The 14,111-nt window shown below is 35.0% G+C and overlaps 1 protein-coding gene across 3 annotated transcripts in view; it reads left to right on the forward strand.

Moving 5' to 3' along the window:
• The first annotated feature begins 1,248 nt into the window (after window positions 1–1,248).
• LOC120631338 (amyloid-beta-like protein) overlaps window positions 1,249–14,111 on the forward strand; it is a 201,435-nt gene continuing 188,572 nt past the window's right edge. For all 3 annotated transcript variants that reach the window (XM_039900831.1, XM_039900833.1, XM_039900832.1), the window contains exon 1: window positions 1,249–1,379. In XM_039900831.1, the coding sequence (XP_039756765.1) occupies window positions 1,314–1,379 (66 nt within the window). In that variant the 5' untranslated portion in view covers window positions 1,249–1,313. The remainder of the gene's footprint in view (window positions 1,380–14,111) is intronic.

The following is a 14,111-nucleotide window of genomic DNA, read 5'->3' on the forward strand; positions in this document are numbered from 1 at the left end:
ACTTATTACTTTTTTAATTAATACTGAAACTTACTGGTTACAACGGTGACTCATAGAGCGCATGCCTTTTCGAAAATAGGGACGTCGCGAGGAATCGGTAACAATGTAAATCAGGCTACAATGCTCAGTGTAATTAGCTGCTATTTGCATGGGATTAGGGACGAAATTCCCGTGTTAGCTTATTTAAAAAACTGATGCCTCATCATCGGGAATCCCAGACAGGGGTAGACGAAGACAGCATTCGTGATTCGCTTCGTTATGGCTCGAGAGGGTGTAATAAACTTTTAGGGGGTGTATGGTTAAACGTGAAAGTCTAAAAGATGGTAAATTGTATTGTTACAAAGTTATACTAAGCCAAAGTTAGAAAATGATGAATTTCTTAATAACCGGAATGCTAGAATTAATGCTAACAGTCGGTTCTACTTTCGTCCCACACAAGATACAATAAAACATCATTATTTCTGTTTGTAAATTGTATTTTTTTAAATTACTATTTACAAACAAAAATAATAATTTTTTGTGTAATGATTATATTTGATAAGAGCAACTGTTCAGTTTCTTAGCGGTTTCTCAATAGAATTAGACTTCCGATCCGGTGGCAGAGTCACTACCTACAAACTGATATATCGACACTCAAAAGTCAAAAAGGCCTATAAATTAATATTATTTAAAAAAAGACGCCTAGAGTATTACAATAAAAATCGAAGCATAATAATTTATGAATCATGTTACATATCAATCCATTACCGGGCCCGTGTCTTTTCCCAATAAGAAGAGGCTAAAGTCGTAGTCCACCACGCCGGCCGAGTGCGGATTGGTGGACAATAATTTATTGCAATCTGATTCTTCAGATGCAGAGTGCAACCTTGCTTTAATTGTGCTAACCAAAAAAAATCGGTGCTGTATATGGTGTCTCCGAGATGCTTAATTTGTTTATGAGCTAGTCCGAAACAGATAAATAGTGAACCCACCAAGCTACAGGTCTAGTTTAGCACAATAATTTACCGCAGAATAAAATGCTGGTAGCTTTAATCAAACACCCCCTTAAAATTGCTCACGCCCTCTCGGAATATTACGGGCCAAGTCGTTGCGTTGCGTTTTAACAGCACCGCGCATGCGATGTAGTCTTGAATGCCTCCCTTTTCGACGTACTGGTGATTGAGCCTGTCCCACTCACACCCGGGAGGGTCGATATATACGACGCTAGGTACACGTACGGTGTTGAGCCAACCAGCTAGTACGCAGGTTTCTGGCGTATTGCACGAACGTCAGTACTGCTCAGTCTAGAACCGGAGCGCATATCGGCCGCAACAATGTCGCGAGCCGTGCTTTTTATTAGTGTTTTTACTATATTGTTGGACGTCCTGTACGCCAGCCAGGTGAGTCTAGCTTCTACATTGTATGATTTTAAGGTGGAATTTCGTCTGGAGCGCTGCAGCGTTTTGCCGGTGCCACTAAGTCTAAAATCGATTACACCTCTCAAAGATGTTTTCAAGCGAGGCGTTAAATAGCGTTACCGGCTGTTTTCAGCCACCAAAGCCGTAAAAGTTTCCTTTTTAACTAACACTTACCAGATTTAGCGTTTTTAGTACCAATGTAGGTGCGGAGATTGCGTAACATTGAAGGTGCGAACTAAATATGGTTTTATGTTAGCTGAAGTCGTAGTAATTCGGAAGTAAAGTGTTTGTATGGAACCGTGAGGAGTAACAGCCCCTCTTTTATTTAAATAAGTCGGTACTATAGTGTTGCCAGATGTCGTATAATACGTTTTACGTTTACGTACAGTACGTTTATTGGTTTTGGTTTGTAATTATATTCTAAGCTAATATAAACAATATTCCGTTTATAACGGATAGTACACCCACCTATTTTTTTATATATGACGGTTTTTAGGGAAGTTTACGTTATTTTACCTATTTTACCTTATTGGGAAGAAGGGATTCTGTAAGTCGGTTGTAATAAATCACTGTTTTACAGTCAAAAAAATTAAAATAAAAAACTTTTTTTTTAAAGTTTGATTTAATATTATATAAAAGGGTACGTTCGCTCTAAGATTATGCTCGTTATAGTTACACATAACTTATTCTTGATACCTATGCGTTTAATTAAATAAATACAATAAAACTGTAAAGCTAATTTAATCAATATAAAATACCTACCTCGATAAATCTATGCCTTATAGTTTGGTCTACTTTCTAGATGTATTGCTAACATCGTATTGATCTCTACACTACTTTTCCGGGCAGTAGTGCAAACATTATGATTTAGTGATGCGGTCTTATATACACCAATTTTTAAATTGCCTACCACAACCAAGTTTTTCAATAATCCGGTACGAAGCCACGTAGAAACCGCTTAGGGATATGGATTTAATATAACTGATATACCCCAAACAGGTTAGCCCGCTACCAGCTTAGAATGCATCATCATTTACCATCAGGTCACATAGCAGTCAAGGGCTAACTTGTCTAAGAATAATCAATTTAAAAAAGTATTTTCATAAGGTTTTATATAATTATTCCGTTCATTCGATAAGAAGTTGGATATATTATTTGTCAGTATCGAAATTTTCTTTTCGTATTTTTTTTCGTCCTCGACGCCATGTTGGATTTATCATTACGTCATAATATAGCTTATCATGCCCGGAAAACTTGAAAGATGTTATATTTTCATAATCCTATCAATAACTTCAATTGAGGTATGAGTATAGAAATATAAATGAGTCAGTAAAGAGAATAAATTAAAACACAAACGAACACAGAGTAAATTCATTTTTAAATTCATTTAACGAGCGGCTTTCTCTTAAAAACTTCGTCTTAGAGTATATAAAACACTATAGTAAATGAAAAGCACCAGCTAAAAATCATCCTCTTTGCCGTCGGAAAATTACGAAACCTTAAAAGAATCGGTTTCACATTTTACTGCCGTTGATTAAAAGCTTTCTCATTTTCAAGTCACGTACTAAGAATTTCAAGAAAATAAGTCTCTAAAGAGGAAAAATATCATCCATTTAAAGTGTTTTTTAATCAACTGAAAATTTTAAGACACTGCGAAATTTATATTAAGAAATACTAGTTAAAAAGTCACTTTAAGGAATGTTTTTAGTACGTTTTCTAAAATATAAATTAATAAATTTATAAGATACTGAACGGAACTATTGACTTTGAAATATTATATCGCGGCAATAAATATGTCGCATTTACAGTAGTTTTTATGAAGTTTATTCTCATTATTAGGTTTTTAGAACAATAAAATTTAACGTGATTCCTATATTTAAATATTTATGAGAAATTATCGTAACTCTAAAAATACTCACGGAGACCGGAAAACTCAAAAATAGAAATAAGATTCTTACTAACCTTTAGGCATTTTTCTCTTTATTTTTATTTAAAAAGGTTCTTTCACTGGTTTTGAGTGAACACTCTACTGAGAACAAGTCGGCAATCAAGTTCAATCAAGAATCAAGTTTTAATAATGAGTTATCACATTGTCCTTATCACATCGTATACCCTGTATCGTACAGCGCTATGTGGGCATAAAAAATGAAGAAAATTAAGTTACTAGTTTGGTGCATAGAGAGCATCCTATATAAGAGGCAACTGCGCGGTGCGGTTTCAGTTCGATCAGTTGTATCATCCAGAAGAATAAAATATTCGAAACGGTACTTAATTTGACAAACTGCTTCTAAATTTCTAGATACAGAAATTAAGGTGTCGATGTTTAAAAATAAGAAATAACGATGCAAACAACGTTATTGACACAAGAGACAAGTTTAAAAAAAATCTTTGAACACATAAAAACGTATACTCAACTTCACAAGTTCGCTGCTCAGTAAGTTAAAAAAAAATCGAACCTCTTAGTTTTTTTCGTAATAAAATATTTAAGTAAGTATATGGAGAAAATAATACGATATTTTTCGATTCCTCCGTACCATTATTCAAATAAGGCAAGAAGCGTCGATTCTTATTCGACCCACGATCGCGTGTATTGCCTTAGCGATTCTACTCTATTGATAAGAAAACTAATATATACCTACTTGTACCTTCCCTTGGTAAGGGAACACGATCTTTATCAAACACACTGGAAACTAATATTGTTTGCTTGTTATCAATTATTTGTCTAGAAGAATGGTGTTGAAATCAAACTTTAAAGCTCTAGTTAAGTAATGTAATGCCGATAGTTAAAATCTACATCCGTTATCTTGAATATTATCTTTTTTTCAGCGTTAGATTGGGATTGCAACATTATTGTATTACTTTTTTAAGGGAAAAAATGGACATAAAATTATTTCAAAAAAGAAATGAATATTGTCGTTTTAAACGACAGTGCCTTCTACGAACTTGTCTCCTCTAAGAAAGAGGGTTTTGTCCTTAGTTGACTACGCTGCGGTGATAAGCCATGGCCAAGAATCTACAGATTGGTAGACTTCATATGCTTTTGAAAAACGGTGATTAAAAAGATAAAAGATTTATGTAGGATCTATTCGAGAGTATCTTTTATTACATCTTCGTGGGCAATTGAGCGGCCTTTTTTTAACAAGACTTCTTTAAAATGTAATCATTATCGACATTATCCCCCCCCCCCCCTTTCGATTCTTTCGAGTCATTGACTTCATAGGTTTCAGGTTATCCAGGAAAATCAAAAGTTGGATATACATACGCGAAAGTCGTTATTTTTAATACTTAAAGACTTTTGAAGAACCAGACGCTTTTCCCGTGGGTTAAAAAAATAGCCTGTTGTCTATGCTTGTATTCTTAACTAAACTGATATAGCTTGTATTCCTGGCGACAGGAAAATGATATTTTTATTCCTGGTAAACTAACAATTCTTATGGGCTTTACAAAAACCGAAAAACATTTAGAAAATCAATAAGAACTTGATATTATAAACGCGTTATTTGTTTGTTAGTTCGTTTGTCCTGACTTTATGCTTCTACTAAGCAACCGGTCGACTTGATTTTGGCTTGAAGGGACGGAGAGTAACATATGCTAATTTTATACCAGGAAAGCATACTGTTCACGAGGGATTTGTAATAAACCATAATAAACGCACAGGGAGTAGCGTACTAACGTTAAGAATAAAATATAAATTATGCATTTTTGTTCTTAACAACTATCATGCAAATTAGTAGAATGAATACAAAACTTTTACACAAGTGTTTTAATGCGATCAGATAAGCTTCACGGGGAGAGATGAAACGAGTCTGCAGTTCATTGGGACTCACCTCACGTTTTTGCACCTTCTAACTCATTTTACATTTCTCTTTAAATATAACGGCGTTTATTAAAACGAGAAGAGACTTTTAAATATGATGAAAATATAACGACGGCCGATTGGCGCAGTTTGCAGCGACCCTGCTTTCTGAATCCAAGGCCGTGGGTTCGATTACCAGGTTTTCTTACGTGTGTATATAAGCATCACTTACTCTTTTCTGCAGTTGTTTTTTTAACGCTATGCAGCGATAAGTTTGCAAAATTGGAAAGCTGTTGTTTTTGTTTTTTACGTTTTTTACTGTCCATTCTTTCATTTACGGTTTATTCAAATTACCACTATCATCTGGTCTAACACGCAAAACGCGCGTATAGAACAAAAAAAATGTGCCTCAGAAAGCTTCGGGAATAGAATGGCCTAAGAAAATCTTTATGTGACGATATTACGGCCAAACTACCGATACCAACCAGGGATATGGTTTCAATATAACTGGTATACTCCCTAGTAGTTTAGCCAGCTACGATCTTAGACTGTATTATTACTTAATATCAGGTGAGATTGCAGTCAAGGGCGGACTTGTAAATAAATAAAAAAATATAAATAAAACTTTAAACGCTACTGTAAACGCTAATGGCTGGAGCCTTTTTTTAAGGGTAGTATGTATATGTACCCCTGTGTCAGAAGACGCCGCTCTTCTATAACAAGAAATAAACATAAAAACGAGGGTAGGTATACAACCAAAAAATAATTTGTGACGATATTAGAAACAATAGACATTTTATTTATTTAGAATACTTTATAGCACAAACTTAGAAACAATACAAGAAACACACAAGAGAAAAAAAATAAAAGTAGAAACAATTAAAAAAAAAGTTGTGTGTAAAGGCGTTTTTATTGCAAAATCAATCTTTTACAGACAACCCTTCGTGAAAGTAATAATAGAAAACATGAAAGTGGACAGTGCAAACAATAAAACATGACATGTTACACGAAAGAAGATAAAAAACTTCTAATTAAACTTCTAATTCTGTGCACTACTTTACAAGAGACGTATAAGTAGATCGATTTTAAAATTTTTAAGTACTAGCCATAACATAAGCTACCTACTCGTACCTAACTTCAGTAGCCTAGTACGCTTTGGTGAGTTCTAAACCACACAACTTTACTGCCCATTTACGACTCCGGCTCGTGTACTGGAACGTTAACTGGCTCAGTTTTATTTTATTTTTATAGTGTTAGGTTACGCTTGAAGGAAATTTATAGGCCCAGGACGCATTGGCAGACAGGGCGCCGTAGACTGTCTAGCTTGTGTGTGGTTTTATTTTACAATGTTTCTGTATTATTATTATTTTTTTCTATCATTTATTGATTTTCATTTTTTTTAAATTCTTAACAATGCTTACAAAAACAAAAAACACTATTAAAATTTATAAGAAAAAAAAAACCACCCTCCGCTTGCGGGGCTTTTGAATGCCCAAGCAACCGGCGGTCAGGGCTCCAGAGTGAGGAACCTCCTCACAATACGTACCGTTTCAAGGACTACTGCCTTCTGTATTCGACCCTTGATCCAGCAACCAAGCGAAAGCTTCTTAAGATGTTTGTCGAAGCTTTTCGCGAGAAGACCATTGACTGAAAAGACGATCGGAACAATAACTGTCCACTCAACATTCCACATGGCGGAATGTATTGATTATTATAATTATTATTATTATAATAATTCTTTGTTATACACATAAAACATAGAGCAATCTATTTTCTTGCCGGTTCTTCTTAGTGGAATCTGCCTTTCGAACCGGTGGTAGAGTCATTACATACAGACTGACTTGAAGTTTCAAAAGGTCTTATAAACTAGGCCTACTAGAAATAAATGAATTTTGAATCATGAAATTTAAAAAAATTGAAAAATCGATAGAGAGATAGAATCGCTGAATATAATAATTTATCTCTTTCTAGCTTCAGTAATTAGACATTCGAAAGAGGAAAACAGAACAACAGTGCCAATTCTTTTGTACATCATTCTCTAAACCAAACTAAATTGGCATGTCTTTAAATAGTGTTGTCCTTTTGCAAGGGATACAATGTGAAAAGGACAGCACTACTTTTAGATTTATCATTTTAGTTTAGTTACAAATTACCTAACTACCTAACTAAATAACCGCTTGACTTCCTTTATTAGTAAGGGGGTTAATATTTAACTTAACTATATATATATATACTAGCTGTTGCCCGCGACTTCGTCTGCGTTTGATTTTGTTTTTAAAGTATTCAGTATCGCTAAGCTTTAAATGAGTATATATATATAACATGTGACTGCCAATTAATTATAGATAAATAATTTGCAATAAAATAAAATTGTGACTATAATTAAAGATCTAAGCTATCCTATCTCTTAAGTTGGACCAGACCGCTCACGGTGAGCCAATTTAATTTTAAATCGGTTAAGTAGTTTAGGAGTCCATCGCGGACAAACATCGTGACAGGAGATTTATATATATTAAGATATATATATATAGGTAATCTTTATTGTGGCCGAGCTCGCCCAGGGGTTTGTTACCACCATGCTTATTAATTCTGCCAAGCAGCATTGCACTACTCCGGCCTGAACTACGTGGTGGCCAGTGTGTGCATGTAAACAAATGAGGCTTAACACCTTCGCCTCATTTTGATGCACACAGCTCGGCACTTGTAGGAGTTGTTCCTTGGATGCCCTGCGAAGGGCTCTGTTTATAGGCGGATTTCCACTTAAAATCTCTTCCAGCGGGCTATCTGCTGTTTAAAATGTAACCAAATAAGAATAACTTAGGTGCTATAGGATTTTTTATAGTTTAAGCCGTCCAGACCCGTTATGGGAACGGTACCGAAAACGATGGCGCTATTGTTATCTTTATATGGCTAGATTTATACCCGCTTTCCTAATGACGGATAAGTCAATGCCTAAGTAAGTAACACCTAATCAAAGAAGATTCCTAGGCATACATTTACATTTCACCAATTGATTTCGACTAGGCAACTTATATAACCTAAATTGTCTTTGGTTTTTCCCACAAGGTGTGGTACTTTGTGTTTGTATTATCATATTTTTAATTTCTCGTGTGGATAAGAAGATTGCATACATTTACCTTTCACCAATCGATTTCGACTAGGCAACTCATATAACCTAACTTGTCTTTGGTTGTAATCCCACAAGGTGTGGTATTTTGTGTTTGTATTATCATATCTCTCTCGCATGGATTTAAGTTTCCAAAACAGCATTTATATTATTCTCAGGTGTTAAGTGGCAGTTTACGAGTCCCATAAATTTCCGATCAACCGATTCGGCGTTGTAACTTAAGACGGCGCCTAATGTCTTTAGACATCACATAAGAGTGAAACGTTTCCAGGCATCCGATAAAGGCGATTCCTCGGTTTAGTGAAAACGGGCAACGTGGCTAATGAGCCACTTACTTTAGTGTTTACTTGTGCGTTTAAACGGCCTCGTTTGACTATTGAAAAACTACGGATCACGAGTTCCAATCCTGGCTCATGCAAAACATAGTAAGGAATTAGGTTTTTCTGTTAAAAAATATACTACAAAATACCCCTAATAGGGTTGCTCAATACCATCTTAGCAGGGGAATAAAAAAAAATTCAAACTGTACAAGCTATGGAAAAGTGCTTTGGCGATTATAAACCTTTTTTTTTTTACTCTTTATTTATACACCACTACACAGTTAGAAAAATAAAGGACGAATAGAGAGAAACACAAAAACTGGAGTAGAATACAAAAGGCGATCTCTGCCAGGCAACCTTAAGATTAGGACAACAAGAGCTAATGCATACGTAATAACTACATACAAACAGTGGCGGGCACTTCATACAAGCACAAAAGCACTGCATACCCTAGAATACCTATGTTTGTCTCATAAAAGAGATTTTTTTTTCATTTCATGCCATCGTCCTTCTTTATGCATACCCTGGTCAAAAATCCTGTGCACGCCACTGCATACAAATACATAAACAAAAAATGAACAAAAAAAATATAAAAATAAAATAAATATAATAAAAATAAAATATAAAAATAATTGAACTTATATAAGCTTTGTTGTTAATAGACGTTTTATTTGGTGTATTTGTGTAACTGGTTTGAGAAGTGGGCTTAGACAGATTTTTCCTAGTAGCATTATTTATCTCCGTAGGATCGGCATTCCAAACAGGTGTTAGAGTTACAACAAAAACACAGACTTGGCTTTTCAATAGAGCATAACAGTTACCCTTCTGGAAATAATGAATAATTGTATTGTATCTGTGTGATAGACCTACTGTATACCGTATAACTGCCCAACGTTATATAAGATGTTTTGCTCACTACTTTACTTTACCTTTGAGCCCGGGGCTCTAAGTCTTCTTTGCCGCTAAATGAGGGTTCTGTATGTTATTTGTTCTATGATCCTAGTATCCCTTTCCTCTTCTTGCTTTAATGAATATTTATTTATGCATTTTTTTCCTACCAACTGCCTGTTTGACTTTACGGGCTTAAACCCTCCTTTCTCTTCCCTTTTAACTTTATATTATGAATGAAAAGTTTAAAAGGGTTAAACATTTGTTAATATTAAAATGTTGTGTGCAACAAATAGTAAAACAATTTTGTAGGCAATCGCTTTTTTCTTTAAATTAATCAATCGCGAAAAAACTTACGGTAATCGAGCGAAAAGTGATCACTACTTGAATAAGCCTAAAACCTGCGACACAGGCTTATCTAGTGCGGGTAACAAGGGCCATTTTATTTTATTTATTGTAAAATTGTTTCGTTTTTTATTTTTCGTCTGTTAGCATTAATCGCCAACTGAGTTAAAATTGAAGTAGCAGACTTGTTGCGGTTTATAATTAAAAGCTGTTTATTTTCTTTTCGGTTGTCAAAATGTTATTAGACCTTTGATGTGACTTTTTATTTTACAGCTAATAATAAATTGTTATAATAAGAGCTTTTGCTGGAAAGAAAACATTAAACTTTCCATGTAATTCACTATCATGCCATATAAATAAGCTAACTTTTGTTTATGTGGCAGTAAAAATGCTGTAAAGCTCTCCAAGAGCGTAAACTATTCCCAAAAAGGTATCCCGAGTCTCGACATAGTGCTTTTAAAAGTTTCTATGAAGGTGGGAATTACATTAGGACTTGTACTCGTAAGTTCGGAACTTTGCTTCCCGCTGTGAAAAATGTATTTTATATTGCCTCAACTTTAGTACCTATGATGTTATATCAAAGCGAGATGTTATAAATTCTTCATATAAAATTGTTTAAAAATTCCGTAGTGAAACCTGAGTGTTCCAGAAAAGTTTCTCTGACTATTTCGTATTTAAAAGTAACATAGTTGTCGATGTCACTACAGTTAGTCTTTCACCTTTTATATTAGTCTATGGCATACTCTGTTTAAATAGTAAAAAAAGGTGTATAGGTATTATGTCTTTGTTATTTGGATCCTAAAAAAACATAATGAGTTTGATATTTTTTTTAATGAAAGAAAATAAAGATTCGCACTTGGTTTTATTTATTTTATTTAAAAATCTTAATTTGCGTAGTATAGGATAAATTCCATGCAATCTGTCGCTCGTGATGTCGCTCGCGACAAATTGCTCTGACTTTACTAATTTTAGTCACGCAGCGATATTCAGAAAGTATAGCTCTGTTCATCGCCCGCTAAATGACATATTGCTTTCTTATGAGGCCCATTATTTATTTGTCAGTGTTTTACGATCAAATGTCAAGATTTTCGAAGTATCGCCTTAAAGTACTGAAGCTAATATGTAGAGATGTAGATGTTTACTAAACATGTTTACGACCTTCCTGGCGCAACGGAGAGCGCTGTGAATTTAAGAGGAGGTCGATTTCGATTTTGGAATTTATTATTTTAACAGGTCTAGTGAGCACAACCAGTCTGTATTGTTCTAATAGAGTTATTTCTAGTCGTATTAGTTGAGCTACCAAATTTGTCCACACGTTTTACAGAGCGTAGCAATGTCCGACGTCTCGTTTACACATTGGAATTTGAATACATGAACTGAATAGTGTTGACGATGCATGGTGTAATAAAAAAAATATCCAAATACAAATAATTCAAGTTTAAAAAGGATCTAACAAAGGGGGTGAAACTCTATAATAGTCAGTTGACGTAGTGCTTTCTGAGCTAAATAAGTACTTTTTACTAAATATGAGAATAATGCCAAACATAAAGGTTGGTCGCCAAAGTACTACATAGTATTTCATGATTCTGCGTAATATATCTCAACAGACCCATATGTTAAAATATAGGATTTAAATTGCTAAAAAAATACATAAGAAACAATTTAAGAGAGGGATTTAATTTAAATTTTAGAGATTAGAGGGATCTGATAATTAAAATAATACTTTACCATCGTATTTAAAGCCTTAGTCAAGAGTATTAAATAAAACAATATTGACATTTCTGCCTTTAATCTCATTTGTCTGTATCAGAAAGGAAAATTAATCGTTTGACCCAATATCCGAAATCGGATTTGCGGTTGAAAAATACACAAAAGGAAAAGAAAAGTGGTCGGGGATTGTTTTTGACATTTTTAACCAAGAGTTGAGGGTTTTGATGGAAATTTTCGCCATTGTCGCGCCGCGGTTCCCAAACGTTTTTATGCTGTTCTTACTTTGTAAGGATTTGGAGGGGCTTATGGAGCCTCAAAACGTCATTACCTTTGGTTATTAGAGCTATTGTTTTAAAACTCGGCGGCTCTGTTTTGGGTTTACGGATAAAGCATTATTTTTACCGTGGATTTTATTTTATTCGCGTCCTCGCCTTAATTGGTTAAAAAGTACGAATGCTTTAAGCGCTCCTACGTTTTAAGCAATTACATTTTTTAATTTTACCTCCACGCTAATTTTATTTATATTTAAATTTCTGATTAAATTAGTTTTGCATATTTGGCATGTTATAAAGACTTCATACACATGGCGCAGGTAATATAGTTTTCTTTTCGTAGCTCCCTTTTTTGTGTGCTCCACCAATATGGTGCTACCTTCTTTGTGTTCAGCGGTCACTTGGGTTTTGGACAACATTTTTAGTATGTAAAAAGAGTTAATTATAACATATTATGGGACTTGAGTGAGCCTTTTACTATAGCTTGGAAAATAAATGTTCGATATCTCGTAAGCGTGTAGGTTTGTAAGTAATGGATAAAATTATTTTAAAACATTCTTTCGCCTATAAAATGCTATGTTATCAGCCAGTAACATTTTTTTTTTTATGGCAAAAAATGATAAAAAACTAAGCGTTGCTTTTCAATGTAATGCCCTTATTAGTCTTTCAATTAATTCCTTAATAAAAAAAGCCATTTCATTATTAAGACAATAAGTAGTAAAGTAGATAAACCTTAGCACGTAACAGCAAGTCCTTTGGATGCATATGGTAGTAGATAATTAATGAAATATTCAAATAAGTACGTATTAAATCGATGGCGCTCGATCGCGCGGTTAGGTTGAGGTCGAGTGGTAAGTTTACGTCTATAAGTACGCGATTCGCAGACTCTAATGTTTATAACATTACATTACGCTCCTTAGTTAATTAGTGTAATGTATATAGCAGTATATTATGAAATATCTAATAGTGCGCTCTTGGCAATATGCCGCTCACTGCTGTCTACGAAGGTTGCCTGTAAGATATTGCTTGCAGCAATAAGGCCACTTTTGCATGCTTGCAATGTCCTTTTCTATATACTTCTTATTGCCTTAATTTGTATTTTGCGTTCGTAAAGTGTTTTCTTCTTCTTCTTCTTAACAAGAGTTCAAGAAACAGAACAACCAAACCTATATATTTTACGACACAGTTAAACTTTGTTACTTTGGCTTAGTATCTCAAGTTACTAACGCTTCACTATTTTCATCACAGCCGAAGAGATTTCAATACATGCAGCCAAGCGTGCTCTGCAGTGATACAGTCTGGCGTCTGGGCTTTAGTTATTAAGTTTATTCTATAGAGAATTTATCTTGCATTACCGCGTAAAATTTTTGACGACCTTCCTGGCGCAATGGAGATCCAGTGTTCGATAGGCCAGCGCTAGACGACAAACATGCCCGTTAGGATGTCGATGAGGTCTAGGCTGGAGCACGCTTGCCTAGCCTAGACCAAAAGCTATTTACTCTTTATTATACCTATTTACTCTTGATGGTACTCAAGTTATACGTGGCAGGAAAACCCGTGTCCGGGAGGGCAATTTGGGAATTTTCTCTGGTCTGATCTGGCTGGCCGTGGCTAGTTGAGTGTTCCGCTACGACGTCGCGTAAAAACAGGTTAACCCGCTACCGTCTTAGACTGCATCAACACTTACCAACAGAGATTGCAATCAAGGGTTAGCCCTGTGTTGATGTTGTGGAATAAAAGAAAAAAAAGTCATTGACGTATGAAAGCTTTTGCTGTATGCCTCTGGCGACCTTATACTTATAATATCATGCTCTATAGCGGTAGGGTTTTAACCGATGATGCCTTCAGCTTCAGGCTGATGAAGGGTTCAGCTTTTCTTTCGTGGAGACCGAGTTCGAACCCCAGGACGCACCAATGACTTTTCGGAGTTTTGTGCTTTATCAATTTATGCTTCAAACGGTGAAGGAAAACATCGTGAGGAAAACTGCATGCCTGAGATTCTCATTCTCATTCTCAACGGCATGTGAAGGCTACCAATCCGCACTGGACAAGTAGACTACGGCCTTAACCCTTCTCCTTCTGAGAAGAGACCGGTGGCCGTTAATGGGTTGACGTATACTATTTCGTCCATAAATAAAGGAGGAAATAGTATACATTTCTCAGTTAAAATGTCTAAAATAAATATTTAAATGGTCGTTCATACGCACCGTGCGTTTCCCGGGACGGTCAAATAATGTGTTTTTTCTAATCATCATC

Source organism: Pararge aegeria, chromosome 18, assembly GCF_905163445.1.
Source record: "Pararge aegeria chromosome 18, ilParAegt1.1, whole genome shotgun sequence".
In the NCBI taxonomy this organism is placed as follows: domain Eukaryota; kingdom Metazoa; phylum Arthropoda; class Insecta; order Lepidoptera; family Nymphalidae; genus Pararge; species Pararge aegeria.